The 22,177-nt window shown below is 34.6% G+C and overlaps 1 protein-coding gene and 1 non-coding gene across 3 annotated transcripts in view; one reads left to right on the forward strand and one right to left on the reverse strand.

Moving 5' to 3' along the window:
- Slc35a3 (solute carrier family 35 member A3) overlaps window positions 1-22,177 on the forward strand; it is a 39,573-nt gene that overhangs the window by 8,295 nt on the left and 9,101 nt on the right. The window contains exons 2-5 of one of the 2 annotated variants that reach the window (XM_005339678.5): window positions 11,076-11,280; window positions 15,775-15,929; window positions 16,008-16,130; window positions 20,804-20,975. In XM_005339678.5, the coding sequence (XP_005339735.1) occupies window positions 11,094-11,280; window positions 15,775-15,929; window positions 16,008-16,130; window positions 20,804-20,975 (637 nt within the window). In that variant the 5' untranslated portion in view covers window positions 11,076-11,093. Of the gene's footprint in view, window positions 1-11,075; window positions 11,285-15,774; window positions 15,930-16,007; window positions 16,131-20,803; window positions 20,976-22,177 lie in introns of those variants that run through there. The other variant, XM_078026820.1, reaches the window with a different exon arrangement.
- Window positions 20,492-20,563, reverse strand: Trnaa-ggc (transfer RNA alanine (anticodon GGC)). The gene has a single exon. It is a non-coding gene; the product is annotated as a tRNA-Ala (tRNA).

Consider the following 22,177-nt stretch of genomic DNA (forward strand, 5'->3'; position numbering starts at 1 on the left):
CAGATTTTGAATGTGCTTTTTTTTTCTTTTTTTTTATTGATTGTTCAAAACATTACAGAGCTCAAGACATATCATCTTTCATACATTCGACTCAATTGGGTTTTGAACTCCCCAAATACATAATACAGACTCACTTCTGTTACATACTCACATTTTTACATAATGGTATATTAGTGACTGTTGTATTCTGCTACCTTTCCTATCCCCTACTATCCCCCCTCCCCTCCCCTCCCCTCCCATCTTCCCTCTCTACCTCCTCTGCTGTTGTTCAATTCTCTCCCCTTTTTTCCCCCCACCCCCTGGCCCCTCATAACCTCTTATAATTTTGTGTATCACTGAAGATCTCCTACCATTTCCATATGTTTTCCCTTCTCTCTTCCTTTCTCTCCCCCCATTCGTCTTAGTTTACTGTTAGTCTTTTCCTCATGCTCTTCCTTCCTGTTCTATTCTTAGTGGCTCTCTTTATATCAAAGAAGACATTTCTTGTAGAAATAGATAAAGCAATCATGAAATTCATATAGAAAAACAAAAGACCCAGAATAGCAAAAGCAATTCTAAGCAGGAAGTGTGAATCTGGAGGTATAGCGATACCAGAGCTCAAACTGTACTACAAAGCAATAGTAACAAAAACAGCATGGTACTGGTACCAAAACAGGCAGGTGGACCAATGGTACAGAATAGAGGACACAGAGACCAATCCACAAAGTTACAACTATCTTATATTTGATAAAGGGGCTAAAAACATGCAATGGAGGAAGGATAGCATCTTCAACAAATGAATGTGCTTTTCAGAAATGTCGAGCTTGCTGCTAAATGAGGTGTGATTTTGTTTTAAGGCCATTGTAAGCTTTCTGATTGGTTCTTGGTCTGTGATTTTTAGGGCCTCGCATTCATTCTTTTCTTTCTCCAAGAATTCTAGTTAATGTAGAAGCCATCAGTAAAAACATTTATTCTTCTATTTCTAATTAAATATCTGTCAGCAACTTTTTATTACCCCAAATCTTATTCTGATTGCAGATATTTATGCACAAGTGAAAGTTGAAGTAACTCTTCTACCTGATAAACTACCAGTGTCTCCTTTACCTTTAATCTAGTCAGATTTGAAAATTGATTCCAGATTCCTATCACCTTATGGTTCTGTTATCCTGGAACCACATTTGGTACCATACTATCAGTTAGGGTTCAGTCAGGAAAACAATCCTTCAGTATTATGGGATTAGGGATTTATAATAGGAACAAGACTTTTCACAATTGTGGGGGAGGCAGGGAAGTAAAGGTCAAAAAAGAGAGTGTTGGAGGATTACTGTAAAGTCACTAAGCAGCCCTCCTAAACACTGGTGTAGGTAGACAAGTCAGAGCTTCCAGAGGAATATAGGAATCCATCTGTGTCTTGCTGACAGAATAGGACCATAAAATGAAACTGGTGGAAGGGTTTATGGAAAGCTATCACTTCTGTGTAACTGTTTTTCTGTGTTCACAGAGTCTGGTGGAGGGCTGTGGCCTTTTGTTGCTCAGCAGGTCAGCAGTTGGAAGGAAGAGCTAACGTAGGTCAAGGTAGAGAAGGAATAAACTGGAACTTATTAGCATCTGTTTTCTCAAACCACATTTAACCCTGACAGTCTTGAGAGAGTGACGGGTCTTGCTTCATTTCTTCTTTCCAACTCTTGTGCATATATTGTGTTTAACCAACTAGAATTCAGCACCATGCAGAGTATGGGTTTGGGGGCAATGTTGTTGGAGCTTAACCAAGTTGACATAAAACAAGATTATAATTTTCTTGTAATATTTTGTTTTATGCCTCTCTTATTTTTCCTGTCATAGAAATTACACGCACTATTTTTTGTTTTTTTAATTGTTTGAATAATGTGCCTTCATGCCAGAGAGTAAGCCTCATGTCTTGTTCATGATTGCATGCACAGTGCCTCATCATACTAAGTATGTCTTAAATATTTGATGGCTTATTGCCATCTAGAGAATTGTTTGTTATCTCCTTTTTGTTGTTGTTTTTGTTTTTTACTTCTGTTCCTTCTCTTCTAAGTCTTGAACTTTTAGTAATGAGTGGTCTGCTCATCTTTTATATTAATCTCTGTTATCTGTAGAATATCTTTTAACTCCTGCTTTTTGTGGGAAATGACCACAGAAGAAAATGGTATAGCAGGATAGCACATAGGTGGGGAAATGGGAGGGAGGGAAGGAGTACATTGTTACTTGGTACACACATTCTGAAGGGGATTTTAGACCTCTGTTTACTAGGTCATTTTGTTTTCAAATCACTGACTTTATTTAAATAGTATAAGAATATAGAATAATTTTTATCTAAAAATTGGAAGACAGATTTTAAACTTGTATAATTGAAGAAATATTTGTATATTGATTTTAATTATATGTAGGTAATGGAAACTCTGCCGTCAGTGACATAAGTTAAAAATTGATTGTAATGTAACTTACATACAGGTGATATTTGTCTTATATAAACAGACACATGACACCATGAGGAAGAAAGGAAAGGAGAAACAATGAAACATTGTTTAACTTAGAATGTAATAGGAACCTGTAAATGATAAAGAGTTGGTTAAGCTGGGCTAGGGATGTGGCTCAATTACTTTTCTTCATTTCTTTCATTTACATAAAAAGAAGGTTTTAGATTTTTCCATGTGATTTTTATGGATTTCGAGTACAGAATATTATTGCTTTTTTTTAGTATTATATCTGTAAGCAAATAACCAAAATGGTTTCAGCACCATTATAGAAGCACAAATAACTGAGATGGATTCAGACCTCAAATGGATCAGCAGGCTTTCCTTTATTCCACAGTAGAGTCAATCAATCAGGCACTGAAGGGGCTCGTTTTCTGGGTAGGAAAATGGCTACCAGTTACAGAGGGGTTTGAGTTTTATAGTTAAATTACAATGAGGGTGGTTTAATTATTGGAGACTGAAGCAGAATGAGTTGGTTTGGACAGTCAGGAAAGAAGTTGTAAAAAGCCCATAACTCATTGTCACTGGGAAAAGCTCTGAACTCAGTTTTCCTGGATTATCTTCCTCTTCTGGGACGCATTGTTACCCAGAGCTTCACTGTTTGCTTTTCTCCTTTCAGGACTCATTGGCAATGGGAAAGGCCCAGCATTTCAGTATCCACCTTTCCCCTTCAGGACCAATTGTGGTTGGGAAGGGATGCTGGGAATGAAAGTTTGCTTTTTCCCTCAGGGCCTATCTTTACTGGGAAAGGATTTATGATTGCTTTCTCCCTCCCTCTTCCTCCAGACAATTTTGGGGGGGGGGGTTATCATTTTCTATATCCTTCAATATCTACTTCTAAGGTAGTTATAAAAAATATAAATATTAATATCAGAAATAAAATCAATCATGATGAATTTTGTCATTATTTAGTGTCCAGCTAGTTTTTAGATTTTAAAGTTTTGGCATCATGGAAGATAATGGACCAAAAATGCAAAAAAAAAAATTCTTTATGTGTTTAGTTTTGTGTTCATTTACTTGGAAAAATGTTAAAAGGTTTGTTTTTTACACCAGTCATTGTTTCTGACTAATGAAGAATGCAGCCATACTTGGATAACACTTATAACATGTGTTTTCATAAATACTATTATGTCCTTAACCTCTGGTAGATTATTATATTATACTAAGGGAGTATATTTCACAATTAGTGTTTAGTACATGTAGTTCACTCTTACAATCAAAACTTAGAAATTTAACCTTTTATTTTTACAATAGAAAGAAAATTGATTTATAAACATCTTATTATATGCAATAGTCTTTAAAATGTATGTTTTATTACAGTTTTAAAACATTGACTAAACATTTAGGTTTTTTTAAAATTTTTTAATGGCTGGACACAGGTATCAGCAAAAATATAGATATTGTCTCAGTAAAATGATAGGCTGCATACACAGACCTAAATATTTTCATTGGCTGTATATTGGTAAGTTACAGGAAGTAAGTTCATAACCATACTGATTTTCAGATTTGTCTAAACAGGATCTATTTTAACTTTGAAAAGATGAAGAGAAAGTCCATTGTGGTAGTGCATTCCTATAATCCCAGCAGGAGGATCACAAGTTCTAAGACCAGCCAGTGCAATTTAGCAAAGTTCTATCTCAAAAATAAAATAAAAAGGACTGAGGTTGTGGGCTGGGGACATAGCTTAATTGGTAGAATGCTTGCCTCATATGCACAAAGCCCTGGGTTCAATCCCCAGCACCACAAAAAAAAGAAAGAAAGAAAGAAAGAAAGAAAGAAAGAGGACGTAAAAAAGGCTGAGGTTGTACCTTAGTGGTAGAGTGTTTGGCATTTGGCATGTGTGAAGCCCTATGTTCAATTTCCAGTATTGCCCCCCCCCAAAAAAATAGAAATTATTAATTTATATGTTTTGAATATTTCAGAACTTAATATCTGTAATGCTATTAATTGTATATACAACTAATTTCTCAGTAATCCTGATTAACTAAGGGGGAAGGTAGTAGAAATAGTGTACATTAATAATATATATATATATTATGTAATATAATATGTTGCCATTTGTATATTTGTGGTGCTAGGGATTGAAACTCAGGCCTTAATGTATGTTAGGCAAGCATTTTACTACAGAGTTACACCCAGTCCTGAAATGTGTGTGTGTGTGTGTGTGTGTGTGTGTGTGTGTGTGTGTGTGTGTGATATTTAAAGCAACTCAGAATTGGGTAACTGAACTTTATAAAGCAAGGCTCTTTAGGAGCTACTTTAATTCCTTCTAATATGTTTGAAAAACCTTTCTTCTCCTCCTTGCCCCCCCACCCCCTTCTATTTTTTCATTGTTGGGGATGAAACCCAGATTTTTCCACATGCTAGGCAAGTGTTCTGCCACTTGGTTATGTTCCAGAAGCCCCCACACACACACACACATACACTTTTCAATTAAGACTGCTTAATAATTAGTGAGAATGTCTCTGACCTTGAAATAAGCTTACTAATTTTTTTTGTACAAAATGCAAAAGAACTTTCTAGTGAAGCCATTATCAAACTCAACAAATCCAAATGAATGGAGCTTAGTGAATGAAATTTTGTACATTTCCTCCCCATATGTGAATTTTAAAGTTACAAGGCTCAGCTTTATGAATAGCAAATTTATCCAACTTCAAATGAAAAGTACCAATTAGTAAGCAAGTGCAGGATCCATTAGGAAGGACCAGGAGTATAGCTTAGTGGTTTGAGCCCTTTCTTAGTTTGTGTGAGGCTCTGGGTTCCATCCTCAGTACCACGAAAAAGAAAAAGAAAAATATTTATTAGACTAAGATTTATTAGATTAAGCAAACCTAGAAATATTCTTGTGAGTAAGGAATGGACTTCAGAAGTACTGGAAGGACTTTTGGGACTACTAGCAGTGTAAACCAAGTGCGGTTTTGCATGCAGTACATGCCTGTAATCCCAGTGACTCCGGAGGCAGAGGCAGGAGGATCTCAACTTTGAGGCCAGCCAGGGCAACTTAGCTAGACCCTGCCTCAAAAATAAAAAAATAAATAAATAAACTGGGAATATAGCTCAGTGGAAGAAGGTTCTGGGTTCAGTCCTCAGTATGGTGAGCAGGGGGAAGGTACTAGCAGTATAATTGCTATATCAATTATATATCAGATCAGTCTAATTTGGCGTTAAGGGTGTAGTAGTGGTAGATCCTGCCCAGAACTTGCAGTTCCCTAAGTTGAAATTATATAGTAGTTAATTCAAACAAACAAAAAAACCTGAGGATCCAACCAAAGGCCTCATGCATTCTAGAAAAGTGCTATACCACTGAACTGCATCCTGTCCTGTTGACTGGTGGGTGTTTTGTCTTGTTTTTTTTTTTGCTTTGTTTGCTTATTTGTTTGTTTTGTTGGTACCAGGGCTTGAACCCAGGGACACTTTAACTGTTTTTTAACAGCAAATCTTAAAAACATAAAATGGTTGGTCCCCTTCCCCGCTTTTGGTACTGCTGAGGATTAAATCCAGGGGCATTGTACCATTGAGCTACACCTTATACCTTCAGCCCTTTTTATTTTTTTATTTTGAGACATAGTCTTGCCAAATTGCCTAAGTTGGTCTTGAATTTGTAATCCTCCTGCCTCAGCCTCCCAAGTAGCTAGAATCACAGGTATGTGCCACTGTACCTAACAAAACAAGATTTTTGATAGTAAATCACATGAAGCTATATATATGAAAGAATCTAGTACTGTTTTTTTCTTGATTATTGGTAAGTTTCTTGTAGGAAATTTTAATGAAACAAATAATATCCAACAAGCAAACAAATCTAAATATCCCCAAACAAACAAATTCTCTGGAAGCAAGAGGATTAAGAACATCTGGAAGGATAAAAGGGGAATTTGGGGTAAGGGAAAAAAATGTAAAAAGGACTAGAATTCAAACCTAAATGTGAAATTGTTTAAAATTTTCAGTTTTTGAAGTGTATGTAGTTTAGATATTCAAATTAAGAAATAATATTCATTTTATAAATCATAGAAATCTTTGTTTTGGCCAGTTTATATTAGTGGTTTGTTATGTATTTGCTTAGTTTTACATATATTGCATTCCCAAACCAAACTATATTATTTGTATAATCCTATAAATATTTTGATTATTTTCATTTTGAGTTTATTTTTCCCTTTCATAGAATGGTAAGTTAAATTGTAATTTTTATAGGGATTCTGATACAAATGATCACTTATTTGCATATGTTCTACTTTCAACTTGTTAAAAAAAAATGCATTATAACCTGAGCATGACAGCACACTGTAATCCCAGCTACTCAGGAGGCTGAGGAGGAAAGATCACAAGTTCAAAGCCAGCCTCTTCAATTCAGCAAGGTCCTAAGCAACTTAGTGCGACCCTTTCTCAAAAAATAAAAAGGGATGGGGATGTGGCTCAGTGTTAAGCATTCTTGGGTTCAATTCCTGGTACCAAAACAAAACAAAACAAGTACATCATAAGAGATACTGAATTATGATTATGAATATTTATATTGATAATGTGTATGTTTGGAAATGAAAAACAAAATTTAGAAGTTATACTCTAGCTTAGAAACTAACCTCTCAAAATTTTATTTGCATAGGAGTTAGGGAATTGCTGTTAAAACCAGTTCATAATATTATCTTGGTAGCATAGACTAAATAAAAGACTTCCTTGAACAAATTTGAAATCATTGTTTCCAGGAGAATTAGATGCCTTTGCCAAATATAGGTTGCTGGCAACTTACTCTCTTTCCATTCAGAGATAAAGGAACCAGGATGTCCCTAGAATTTTACAGTTGAATGTAGTGTGAACCAGGGAAGCTAATATTTAACTATATAAGCTGATATTTCTAATCACTTGAACAAGTCTTCTAACTTCACTATTTACCATTTTCTTCCTTTTTAAAATGATGAAATTATATTAAATGATTTCTAAAGCATCTTCCACCTATAAACTGCTATAATTTTATTTTATATAAGATCCTTTGCTATTGCATGTTTACAAAAGTGAGATAAATGTTTGATGAATAAGTCTATGTATTCTTTCCTCTGAACTTTGTCTTTTGTGTAACAAAAAGGTATATTTTATAATTTTTGTCTCTGAAATTAAAATCAATGCTTAATATATTTTTCCAATAATTATGTATGTATATTTAATGGTGAACATATATATTTCACCATTAAAAATTTATCCTTATATTCATGGGTGTGACATTGTGATTGAGGCATATGTAGGAGCTGTCAAATTTAGTAGCTAGACTTTATTCCTTCGATAATAGGTTTCTCAGTAGAACAGAGATAATTAAGTGGTATAGAGGAAGGGGATGGTGAGCAAGGGAGAAGGGACAGGAGAAGGAAAGATGGTGGAATGAAACTGACCGAATTGTCCTTTGTACATATATAATATTCCATAGTGAACTTTATTTTTGTTTTGGTTTTAGAGATTGAATCCAAGGGTGTTTAACCACTGATTCATATTCCCAGCACTATTTATTTATTTGTTTATTTATTTATTTATTTTGGTGCTAGGGATTGAACTCAGGGACCCCTGAGCCACATCCCCAGCCCTATTTTGTATTTTATTTAGAGACAGGGTCTCACTGAGTTGCTTAGTACCTTGCTGTTGCTGAGGCTGCCTTTGAACCTGCAATCCTCCTATCTCAGCCTCCCAAACCGCTAGGATTACAGGTGTGTGCCACCACACCCGGCTTATTTTTCATTTTGAAAGAGGGTCTCACTAAGTTGCTTTGGGCCTCCCTAAGGGCTGAGGCCAGCCTTGAACTTGTGATTCTCCTGCCTCAACCTCCCAAGTCCCTGGGATTATAGTCATGCACTACTGCACCTGGTAAATTTTACCTTTATGTATATGTATAATGAATTAATTTTAAAAACTATAAGTAAATAGAACAAAGACCAGTACAGTAGAGGAAAGGGAACAGAGGGAGGGAGAAGGAGAGGGAAAAGTGACGTACTAGGGACTAAATTGGAGCAAATTATATTCTAAGCATGTATAATTGTCAGAATTAAACCCAATATTATATATAACTATAATGCACTAATACAAAAAAATTAAGAATAGGTTTCTCTGTAATCATAAGTAGCCTAAAATAATATAGAAACTAAATGATAATTGTTAAATCTGTTTGAGTATATTATATGCTATTGCAATGACTAGTAGTTAGGGGAAAAATGATCATATATCTAGAGCCGTTAATGTGGCTTGATTCTGAGAACTGTAAAGAGATATACTATAAACAAAGATTGTATTCAAAGAATTTGATGTGGAAGATGGAATCATGGAAAAGATAGTTAGCTGAGGTGAAGAACAGAATAATACAATATGCTTGTCATTAATCCATGCAATCAGAAACAGAACCAAAGTTTAGAGGAAAGCATAGTGAAGAATGCTATTATTTAACGTCCTCAATCTTTAGTTTTTTACTCTTTATCATTATTTTTTTGACAGTATGGGGAATGAAATCCAGGAGCAGTATACCATTGAGCTTTATCTCCAGCCCTATTATTTTAATTTTGAGACAGGGTTTCTCTAAGTTGGCCAGGCTGACTTTGAACTTTAAGATCATCCTACATCAGCCTCCTAATGTAGCTGGAATTTATAGGTCTCCATACCTGGTTCAATCTTTAATTATTAAAATCACCTTTATTGAGTTTCAATTTATACAGTCAAATATATCCACTTAAATGTATAATCCAGTGAGTTCTGGTAAATTTTTAAAAAGATTTTTAGTTGTAAACGGACACAATACCTTTATTGTATTTATTTAAAATTTTTTTGTAGTTGTAGATGGACAGAATGCCTTTATATCGTTGTTGTTTTTTTTTTTAATGTGGTGGTGAGGATTGAACTAGTGCCTCATGCATGGTAGGCAAATGCTTTGCCACTGAGCTATAGCTCCAGCCCTTATTTGTTTTTATGTGGTGCTGCAGATCAAACCCAGTGCCCAATGTGTGCCTATGAGCTATACCCCCGATTTCTGATAAATTGATACAGTATATAACTACTATACAGAAAATTTCCATCACCAACAAAAATTTCTTGCTCTCCCTTTGCAGTCAACCATCAACTCCAGCCCTTGGCTGCAGGTAACCACATGTTTGTATGTATCACTTCATACAAATTTTACCTTTTGTTTTCTGAAATTTTATAAAAATGAAGTTGTGTAGTATATACAGTTTCATTTTTTTAGTATATTTTTGATACTTTTGATATTTAATTTTTATTTTTTTATATTAGTGTGTTGTATATTCTCCTTATTGCTGAGTAGTTTATCTTTGTAGAACTATAATAGGCACAGTAAGTTTAATAATTCATCAGCTGGTGGACACTTATTTAATTTCTGGTTATTATAAGCTTCTATCAACATCATGTACAAGTATTTGTGAGGACATATATTTTCAGATTTCTGCATTATTTTTCATCATCTTCATGATTCTAAAATTATTTCAAGATTGTTCATAAGTGCTTCTTGCTGAATTTTTATGATAGCGTCTTTGAATTTTGGGGGGGCGGGTACTGGTGATTGAACCCAGGGCCTCATGCATGCTAAGCCAGTGCTCTACCACCAAGCTACATCTAGTCCTTCTTTCTTATTTTACACAGGGTAACTTTTTTTTTTTTTTTTGGTACTGGGGGTTGAACTCAGGGGCACTCAACCATTGAGCCACATCCCCAGTCCTATTTTGTATTTTATTTAGAGGGTCTCTCTGAGTTGCTTAGTGCCTCACCATTGCTGAGGCTGGCTTTGAACTCAGGATCCTCCTCCCTCAGCTGTCTGAGTAGGTGGGATTACAGATGGGCATCACTGTGCCCAGCCTTCTTTGAAATTCTTTACTGATAATTTCAACGTCTAGGCCACCTCTGCATTATTGTCTATTGATTATCTTTCCTCATTCAAGTTGAGGTTTTTCCTTGTTTTTGGAATGAGTATACTCATTTTGAATTGCATCTTGGCATTTTGAGTATTATGAGACTCTGGTTCCTACTTAAATCTGTATTAGTAGTAGGACATTGGGCACTGCCTCTTTGCTTATATTCAACTTGTTTATGGTAGAAATGGTTAATAGGGCTCTACTCCATAGTGTCTATGGTTGCAGATTCTTTGGTGGATAGGGAAGGGTACTACCTCTGCTCCCATTGATCTGAGTGGTGATGGTCAACATAGCTCTGTGCCAGTTGAACGGGTTTTGTTGTGTTGTCGTAGGACTGTGTTAGATCAGCTGTGTTAGTCTTTTGGTTAGAGGAACTGGGTTTTTCTTGTTACTACTTTGTTGTTTTTGTTCTATTCCTGTTAGTAATTCCAGGTTGTGAATTATTGTGGCACCCAGAGTAGAAAATATAGATGGCAAAAAATCTCCAAGGAATTTGTTCCTGGGTTATTCCTTGAAATCTTATGTCTTCAGCCAATTTACTTTATTTTCTTCACCTTTCAGAGCCTCTGGTAGTAGTTTCTTTTTGTCTTTAGGTTAAGAAGGAGGAATAGTTGCTTACTTCATCTTGTCTGGAATCAGAAGTCTCATGTTGGATATTTTGTTTGTGTATTTTGTAATTTTATTTACTTGCCCTGTCTATTTTGTTTTTCAGGCAAATGAAGATAAAACAATGTCTGCCAACCTAAAATACCTTTCCCTGGGAATTTTGGTCTTTCAGACTACCAGTTTGGTTCTAACCATGCGTTATTCTAGGACTTTAAAAGAGGAAGGACCTCGTTATCTATCTTCTACAGCAGTGGTTGTTGCTGAGCTTTTGAAGATAATGGCCTGCCTTTTATTAGTCTACAAAGACAGTAGTAGGTATCTAGGTTTTTTGTTTTTACTTAGTGCAATTAATTTAATTTACGTATAGATGTAAACATATAGGTAACTACATATTTGAACTCTTGCATTGTCTGATTGTCCTAGTATTTAGTTGGGAATAAAGGCATTTTATCCTAATATCATGATTCATGTCTTCTGATTAACACTATAAATATGAATCATCTTTTCTTACAATTATGGTATAATAATTTTGAAAAAGTAAATTCTATAATTCTGTGACTATTAGAACTTTTTACTAAAGATTTTTTATTTTATTTGCTGTATTGATTAGTTGGGCATGACTAACTTGGTACAGTTTTCCCTTTATTTATTTGTGGTATTAGGAATTGAACCCAGGATCTCATGCATGCTAGGCAAACACTTTACCACAGAGCTACATCCTCAGCCCTTGATACAGTTTTTTTTTTTAAGTATATTTTAAGGTATAAATGGACACAATATCTTTATTTTATTTATTTTATTTTTGTGTGGTGCCAGAGATTGAACCCAGTGCCTCATGTGTGGTAGGCAAGCACCCTACCCTGAGCCACAACCCCAGTCCTTGATTCAGTTTTTAAAAACAGTTTCATTGAGAGATAATTCATGAACCATTCAATTCACCCGTTTTTTGTTTTGTTTTGTTGTTGTTATTTGCAGTACTAGGGATTGAATCCAGGGGTGGTCTAACACTGAGCTACATTCCCAACACTTCTTATTTTTATTTTTATTTTGTGACAGGGTATTGCTAAATTTCTCAGGTTGGCCTTGAACTTGTGCCTCTGTGGGATTACAGGCATGTTTTGTTTTGTTCTTTTTGGAGCTGGAGATTGAACCTGGGGTCTCAAGCATGCTAAGCATATTCTGTATCACTGAGCTACACTCCAGCCCCAAGTCACCTTTTTTTATGTGTGTACAGCATTGAGGATTTAACCCAGGGCTTGGTGCATGTATTCATCAATTTTAAATGTACCATTTGATGGTTTTTGAAGTATTTTGTTATCAACTGTAATAAATGTATGTAACTTAGAATTTGCCATTGTAATGATTTTTTAATGCATAAATCATTGGCATTAACTGCATTTACAGTGTTGTACAAACATGGCCAATTTTCAAAGCTTTTTTCATCATCTGAAACAGAAACTCTGGAACTCTTGGGTAATAATTCCCCATTGGCCTTTATCGCCATTCCCCAGTAATCTCTAATTTACTCTCTCTTTTTCTTTCTTTTTTTTTTTTAAGAGAGAGAATTTTAATTTTTTTTTTTTTTTTTTAGTTTTTGGCAGACACAACATTTTTGTTTGTATGTGGTGCTGAGGATTGAACCCAGACCACATGCATGCCAGGCAAGCACACTACCACTTGAGCCACATCTCCAGCCCTACTCTCTCTTTTTCTTGATTCTGGGGATAGAACCCAGAGCCCCAATTATGCTAGGCAAGCACTCTACCACTGAGGTACATTCCAGCTCTCTAATTTACTTTCTGTCTGTATGAAATACCTAGTCCAGATATTTCATATAAGTTGAATCATAACATTTATAATGTTTTCAGGATTTATCCATATTGTAACATGTATCAGAATTTTATTTATTTATTTATTTAGTTAGTTAGTTAGTTGTAGATGGACAAATACCTTTATTTATTTTTATGTGGTACTGAGGATTGAACCCAGTGACTCGCATGTATGAGGCAAGTGCTCTACTGCTCTAAATAAGAACTTTATTTCTTTTTATGGTTGAAAAATATTTCATTGTATAAATATACCATGTTTTACTTACTTATTCATATGTTGATGGACACTTGGGTTGTTTCCACCTTTTGATTATAGTAAATAATGCTGGAATGAAAATAAGAAATGCTGCAGTAGATATACAAATGTCTGGTTGAGTCCCTTCTTTTCTTTTGAGTGTATATTTACAAGTGCTTCTCAGCCATTTGTATATCTTCTTTTGAACTATATTTTACATGACTTGATAATAGAGTGAAAGCCAGGAAAAGGGAGGAGTCCAGTTTGGATAATGATTTTAGGTTTTTAGATTAAATTTCTGAGTGCTAAAGATTGATATCTAAAAGATAGAGGCTTCTCTTTGGGCCATATTAAGTTTGAGACACATATAAAGCATTCAAATTGGTATGTCAAATAGTAGAGGAGTATATGAATATGAAGCTCAGGGATTTGTCAGCTTATAGATTGTTTTAATAAAAGTCAATTGTGGTAAAAAGGAAATTTTTTTTTAAGTCAAGGATTGGATAAGATAAGCTATTATATGTACTAGAGGAAAGAAGGGCCAAAGTCTGAACTTTGTTAGCATTCCCAATATTTAGAGGTCTAATTCAGAAGGCAGAATCAGTAAGAGAAGGACTGTAAAGGAGCCACCAGCAAGACATAAAAACATAATATAAAGGCTGAGAAATTAGTGTTTTTGCTGCTAAGGTCTAGGTGAATACAAGTATACACTACATTTAACACTGTAGAGCCAAAGAGATCTTTAGCATAAATGGTTACATTGTGGAGAGATGATAAAGCCAAATTTCAGTGAACTAAAGCATGAATAAGCACACTGTGCACAAAAATAAATTCCAAGTGGACAAAATATTGACATTTTAAAACAAAACTATTTTTAAAATATTTTTTAGTTGTCAATGGACTTTTTATTTATTGATACGTGTTGCTAAGAATCAAACCCAGTACCTCACACATGCTAGGCAAGCGCTCTGCCACTGAGCCACAACCCCAGTCCTTAAAAACAAAACTTTATGATCATGGTCTATGAATGATTTAAAACAAGATACCAAACAAAAATAAGCCATAAAGGTAAAAAAATAGATAATTTGGGGATAGATACATTAAAATGAAAAATCCTGTATGTCAAACCAAATGAGGAGGCTAATTATAGTTTGAGAAAATATATTTTTATTACATGTAACCACCAAAAATTAATAATCAGAATTACAAAGAACTCCGACAATTCAGTAAGAAAAGACAACAGCTCAGTAAAAAAGGGGTCAAAGGATATAAATAGGCAATTCACAAAAGAGGAAACCTGACTGGCCAGTAAATACATAAAAAGATGTCCAGGGCTGAGGGTATAGCTCAGTGGCAGAGTGTCTGCACAGCATGAGCAAGGCTCTGAGTTTGGTCCCTAGTGCTGGAAAAACAAACAAACAAACAAAAACCTGCTTAACCTCACTAGCAATCAGGAAAATTAAAACCAAGAGACATAATGTTATTTCCTTCAGGTTGACAAAAATAAAAAGTAACAATACCAGAAATGGGCAGGAATGTGGAGGACAGCCTCCCCTAAAGTACATGTGAGAAAAGTATATGATAGCATCAATTCTTTAAATTTTTACATTCAGAATGTAAGCTGACATTTTAGATTTTTTCTGATAAAGGAAAAAATAGTTCAGTTACTTTTTATTTATGTTAATTTTACTATTTTGGGTTGAGAAAAGGGCAGGTAACAGCAATCTTTTAAAATTCTTTCATTTCAAAAAATTTTCATATTAAAGTTTTCCTATTTTATATTAGAGAGAAAATCATTAAAATAAAGCATTAGAGTTCCTTAGAATTTCTCCTTTCTGGAGAGATTCATATGTCAAAGTTCTTTGGACTGTGTGTGTGCATGTGTGTGTGTGTCTGTGTGTGTGTGATTAATACTGTAGGTTGGTTAGCTCAAAGTCTGTTTCCAATTCCTTTCTCCGTTTTCTTTTTGTCTTTAATGTGTATAAAATAAAGGAAAATACGTGATTTCCCAGCTTCCTTATAGCTAGGGGTAGGTAATATAACATATTCCAGGAATGAGAGTAAGATACCTACAAGGCTTTTGTTGTCTCTTCCTTCTTGTTGCATGAAACAAGAACCAGAGGTTCATTAGTCATTTGGTGAATCTGTTGGATATCATGCAGAGACAACTGAAAGTGAAAACTGTGAAAGTAAAAAGCCAATATATTTATATATTGAGAAGCCTGGTTCACTGAGCTGCTGTAGAAACATTAGATTTGGGCTCATGCTATGTAAGTCAAATTGAGCTACTTTTATTTAGGTTTTCCATCCAAACCTACCCCTTTTCATGATTGAAGTTTTCATACTTATTAATTGCACAAATGGCTGATGATAAATGAAATGCACAAAATACAAATTTTTATAATGTTATATAGTAAAGCAAGGATAGTTGGTTAACATGTTAATACTTTGAGCCTTTAGTTATCATAAATGTTTGTGTATGTGTGTGTGAATATATGAGCAAATTAGTTACATATCAGAAGGAATGTAAGAATAATGCTCTTCTTAATATGCTACCTGTTAATAATTAACATTTGAAAAATTAGCATCATAAAAGTATATTTAGACCTGAAAACATCCTAACATGTAGCTGAGTTTTGTTTTTTACAAATGAGGAAATTTAAGGTCTTGAGAGAATGAATGTACAACTTACTTAGAATTACCTAAATATTGATTTTTTCCATTTCACTTATTTATTCTAGAATGTAGTCTAAGAGCACTGAATCGAGTACTGCATGATGAAATTCTTAATAAACCTATGGAAACACTTAAACTTGCTATTCCATCAGGAATATATACTCTTCAGAATAATTTACTATATGTGGCACTATCAAATCTAGACGCAGCTACTTATCAGGTACTTGAAATTAATTTGAATTGTCCTTTTAAGTAAGAAACAAACAAGCATTAATAATATTGCTATTTTCTTTTTCAGGTCACATATCAGTTGAAAATTCTTACAACAGCATTATTTTCTGTGTCTATGCTCAGTAAAAAATTGGGTGTATACCAATGGCTCTCCCTAGTAATTTTGATGACAGGAGTTGCTTTTGTACAGGTAACTATTCAAGATAAGTATAACTTTCATTTTACCAGTCTTGAAATCTTATTTAATTTGCTTGGAGAGCATGGTTCTTTTATTTGTTGAGGTAAATAAATGCTGACTTATTTTTTGAGGGCTTCGTTCATGCAAAATGCTACATTGAGATCATCAGTGATTCAAAAAATAAATAAATAAAAATAAAATTACCTACTTAAAGAAATGAATAATCACAGCTTCTCAGGAGACCCCAAGTTCAAGGTCAACTTGGGCAACTTAGTGAGACCATGTCTCAAAATACAATAAAAAGGACTGGCGATATAAGTCAGTGACAGAGTACTTGCCTAGCACATAGGAAGCTCTGGGTTCAGTCCCCAGCCCTACAAAAAAAGGAAAAAGAAGAAATGAATAATTTGGTTAGGGAAATAAGACACTATATAAAAACAGACCTGATTTTTTACTGGATATTAGAGTATTTGAGATTATTAGCTACCTCCTTAATGTCTCTCGGCTTCACTGATATTTTCTTTTCTGATTCTCATCTCTTTGTAACGATTCCTTATTCGTTTCTTTCATGGTATTCTCTTCTTGATACTCACTTTAGATAATGGGGTGTTTATAGGCTTGTTTTTTTCTCCTGGGTTATATCCTTATTTGTAGAGGTTTCATCTATTCTGCAGATTTGTGTGTGTGTGTGTGTGTGTGTGTGTGTGTGTGTGTGTGTGTGTGTTAACACTGATATGCTCATGTCTCCTCAGTTTGTGTCATCAGCTCTGGTTATATAACATCTATAGTTTCAGATTTATATACTGAAAGATCAATTGAGTATCTTCACTTGGTTCCTCAATAGACAACATAAACTCCACATATCTAAAATTAAACTTTACCTGTTTCCTCACCAACCCTGCTTTTATATTTTTTCTAATCATTACTCAAGCTACAAACTGTCCTAAATTCTTTCTTCTGCCTGTACATCCAATCACTAAGACCTTATTAATTCTGCTTTCTAATTATACTTGATTACATCCTTGTTTCCTTTTATCACTTGCCTAGTTTCATACTTTCTCACATGGACTTTATCTACTGCTTTTGTTGTTGTTGTTTCTTTTTTAACTTCAGTCTAACCCATCTCTCTAAATCCAGCCTTTACTTAGTCACCACTATGATCTGCTTAAAAACAAGTCAAATTGCATCAATTTCCTGCCACCCAGAGGATCCCTATCACTTTCCCCAGAGTGTAATATGTTTATCTTGAATAAAGATCTTTAATAACTTATTTTAAATGGGTATTGTAAAAACTGTATCAAACCCATATTTTTACAGATTTTGCTTAATATAAGCTAAGTAGTTATTGTTTTAAAAAGTGTTTAAATATCAAGTAATTAATGATTCAAGTGGAAGATGGATGTGGCAGAAACTATGATGATAGGCAAATAACAGAAGTTTCAGGAACACTGACTTACAGGTTAATGTCCAGAATGGTTAGCATGACAAAATAGACCTTCCCTATAACACCTTCCAGTATAAGTTCATTTCTGCTGCTCCCCATTTCAGACTTAACTTCTACAACTGCTGTGCTTTTTTGTGTGTCTGTGCATTTATCCATTCTCTATTATGCAGCCAATGATTTCCCTCCTTCCTTTGCCTGGCTAACACCTACACGTTTGTTTTTTGCTGGGGATTGAACACATATTAGACAGGCACTGTACTACTGAGCTATATCCTCAGCACCTTCTGTTCATTTAAAAAGACTCACTTGAGGTAATAACATCTACCAGAATACCTTCCTAACATACTAAACTGAGTTTTGTCTCTTTTTGTCTGCTGCATAGTACTTTGTACATATCTTTTTCCTAGTACTTCATATACACTTATGTACATGTGTCTTTACCATTACAACTTAAGTTCCTAGAAAGCAGGAGTTGTATTTCACTTTCCTTCCATTTCCAGAGCCTAGTTAGCAAGATTTAAATATAGTTTAAGATCAGGAAAAAATTGACATTTTTTTTTTTACATGATAAGTTTTCAAATGATTTTATATACTGTAAGTACATACTACTTCTGGGAAAACTTCAGAGATAAAGTTGGGTTTAATTTAGATTTTGAAAGATAATTGTTATAATGAAATACATATATTGAATATTTACATGCCAGGCACCTTACTTGATGCTTCCTCTATGTTACATAATATCTGCTTAAGATAAATATTCTTTCCAAATTGAGGAAGAAGAGTTGAAGCTCCCAGGGGTTGTTAACTAACTTGCTCAGAACACCAAACCAGTAGTGGCAAGAACCAGTTTCAGTAGGTCTGAAGCACCAGAAAAGTCATTACAGAAAAAAGGATTTTTTTAAAAAAAAGTACATTTCCATTCTCACAGGAAGTCTATTGAGTAATGTAGATATAAAGATTGGGAAGAGAGGACCAAGAAAAAAAGCAGGCAGTTTCAAGAGGAAAGGGATTAGTAATCAATATTGTCAGTGCTGCAGTGAAGACAAGATGATGAACAGTTTTGTTATTACAAGTTATATAACATATTGAGAAGTCTCTAGTAGCCAAGAAAATAAACGGTGCTGGGGAAACTGAAAATTTATATATGGTAGAATGAAATTTAACCCGTATCTCTCACCCTGCACAAAACTCAAAAGTGGATCTAGGATGTATGCATTAGACCAGAAACCCCATACCTACTGGAAGAAAATGTTGTCTCCATCATGTTGGCTTAAGAACCAACTTCCTCAACAAGACTCTGAAAGTGCAAGAAGTGAGATCAAGAATCAATAAATGGGAAGATATCACACTAAAAAACTGCTTCACAGCAAAGGAAATGAGAATGTGAAAACAGCCTACAGAATGGGAGAAAATCTTTCCCACCTGCACCTCAGATTAATCTCCAGGATACACAAAGAACTCAAAAAACTTAACACCAAAAACAACTACAACAAAAAAACCAATCAATAAGTGGGCAAAGGAACTCCACAGATACTTCACAGAAGAAATAACCATCAGTCAACAAATATATGAAAAAATGTTCAGCATCTCTAGCAATTTGAGAAATGCAAATTAAAACTACGCTGAGATTCCATCTTACTCCAGTCAAAATGGCAATTAGCAAGAATACGAGTAACAATAAATGTTGATGAAGATGTAGGGGAAAAAGTACACTTGTACATTGCTGGTGGGTCTACAAATTGGTGCAACCACTCTGGAAAGCTGTATGGAGATTACTCAAAAAACTTGGAATGGAACCACCATTTGATCTAATTATCCCACTCCTTAGTATATATCCAAAGTACTTAAAATCAGCATACTATAGTGATGCAGCCACATCAGGGTTTATAGAGCAGCTCAAATCACAATAGCTAAGTTATGGAACCAGCATAGAAGCCCTTAAACAGATGAATGGATAAAGATAATGTGGTAGACATACACAATGGAATATTAGCCATAAAGAAGAATGAAATTATGGATTTGCCAGTAAATGAAACTAAAGACTGAATGTTCTATCTGTTATGGGAATGCTAACACACAATAAGGCAGAAAGAATAGAAGTACATTAGATTAGACAAAGGGGAATAAAGGGTAGGTGGGTGGGTGGAAATAGACAGTAGTAATGAATTGGACATGACTTTCCTATGTTCATACATGAATACATGGATCACTGAAACTCCACATCATGTACAACCACAAAAATGGGATCTTAATTAGAATAAATTATTCTCTGTATATGTATAATATGTCAAAATACACTCTACTGTCATGTATATCTAAAAAGAACAAATTATCCCCATCCCCGCAAAAAAGTTAAGTTATAGAAGAATCAGAGGAGTGAAGAAATAGATGTAAGACAAAATTTAACAATAGTTACAAGGTGTCAAATGGTTAGGTTGGGGTCAGAAACATCCAAGCCATAGAGTACCATACCTGATTTATGACATTGGAGTTCCTGTGTTGAAACACATTTCCTTTCTAGTAAACCCAAGTTTTCCTTCATTTTCTGATGGCCCATATTTCCCTGACTGTGTTTGGGGTTCCCCTCCCAACAGCTTCCTGTTATTAAACTTGATTTAGTACGTCTCTTTCCAGTTATCTATGCTTTTGCTGAGGCAACAGAGGGCATGTAGGAATCTTATACTTCCATCAACTATATTTCAAGGTAGTCTATAAAAAATTAAAGATTTTTGGAGGGGTAGAATACTAGGGATTGAGCCCAGTGCTCTACTACTGAGCTATATCCCAATCTTGTTTACCTTTTATTTGAGGCTGGGTCTTGCTAAGTTGCCTTGGTTGTCCTTGAACTTTCAATCCTCCTGCCTCAACTGAGTAGCTGATATTACAAGTATGCACCACTGTGCCCAGGTTAATTTATTTTTTTTTTAATAAATGGTACTGGGGATTGAACCCAGGGCCTTGTGCATGCCAGGCAAGTGCTCTACCACTGAGCTACACTACTCCCCAGCATAAAAAAAAAATTAAACTTTAACAGATTATCTTAAAGTAAAAGTCTCTGTAAAAGATGAAATATAAATACTTATTTTCCATTAGGGTATTATTTTGAAATTATTAACTTGAAATAGTGATATATTGTTAATGTGGGGGGAAATCAAATGATTCTAAGAGTGGGCTCTTAATATGTACTTTATAAAGTATTAAAGTACTATAAGAATTAAACTTCAATTTTGTTTTTATTCAGTGGCCCTCAGATTCTCAAGAGATTGATTCTAAGGAACTTTCAGCTGGCTCTCAATTTGTAGGCCTCATGGCAGTTCTAACAGCATGTTTTTCAAGTGGCTTTGCTGGAGTTTATTTTGAGAAAATCTTAAAAGAAACAAAACAATCAGTGTGGATAAGAAACATTCAGCTTGGTAAGTTTTAAGTCTTTTCTAATTTTTTTTTTTCCCTTTGCAGTGCTGGAGATTGAACCCAAGGCCTTGTGAATGTTAGCAAATACTCTATTACTAAGCCAAAGCTCCATCCCCTTTAGTATTTTAAAAAGTGATTATCTTGTTGGGTGTAATGGTACACACCTGTAATCCCAGTGGCTTGGGAGGCTGAGACAGGAGAATCATGAGTTCAAAGCCAGGCTCAGCAACTGTGAGGCCCTAAACAACTCAGTGAGACCCTGTCTCTAGATAAAATACAAAATAGGGCTGGGGATGTGGCTCAGTGGTCGAGTACCCCTGAGTTCAATCCCTGGTACAAAAAAAAAAAAAAAAAAAAAGTTATTATATTGTTATATTTACAAATTTCTGTACATCTTTTTAAGTAAGTCTTGCATAAAATATGCCATTTATGCAAGTATCTGGCAATGTTTTTCCTTTTAGAAAAAATGTATTTTAGGGGCTGGGGTTATGGCTCAGTGGTAGAGCACTTGCCTCACACATGCAAGACTCTGGGTTCAATCCTCAGCACCACATATAAATAAATAAATAAAGGTATTGTGTACAACTACAAAAAATGAATATTTTTTAAAAATCTTAAAAATTAAAGAAATGTATTTTAAAGCTGGGTGTGGTTGGCACCCACTCAAGAGGATGAGACAGGATTGCAAGTTTAAGGCTAGCCTTAGCAAATTAGCAGAGGTTCTAAGCAACGTGGTGAGACCCTATCTCAAAAAAAAAAAAAGTATTTAAATGAATGCCTTTTATTCAAGAATATGGAATTGTAAGTTTGTAACATAACATATAATCTATTCCTGTTCTTATCATTTGTAGCATTAGTAACTTTACCCTTAGTTTTCACTTCTTTCATTTCAGGTGTTGCAAATAACTATTTTACTCCTGAAAAGGTGGATTAAGATACTTAAGTGGGGTTGAGGTTGTGGCTCAGTGGTAGAGTGCTCACCTAGCACATGCGAGGCCCTGGGTTCTATCCTCAGCATCACATAAAAATAAATAAATAAAATAAAGGTATTGTGTCTAACTACAACTAAAAAATAAATATTAAAAAAAGATACTTAAGTGGAGGAAGTTAGAAATGATGAACTTTTCCTAAATATTAACATGCTTTTTTATTTCAAAGTGTTATGTTTTAGCTCTTAAATAATATAGTATTTTTCTAACGGAAG

The sequence above is a fragment of the Ictidomys tridecemlineatus genome, chromosome 11 (genome assembly GCF_052094955.1).
Source record: "Ictidomys tridecemlineatus isolate mIctTri1 chromosome 11, mIctTri1.hap1, whole genome shotgun sequence".
In the NCBI taxonomy this organism is placed as follows: Eukaryota; Metazoa; Chordata; class Mammalia; order Rodentia; family Sciuridae; genus Ictidomys; species Ictidomys tridecemlineatus.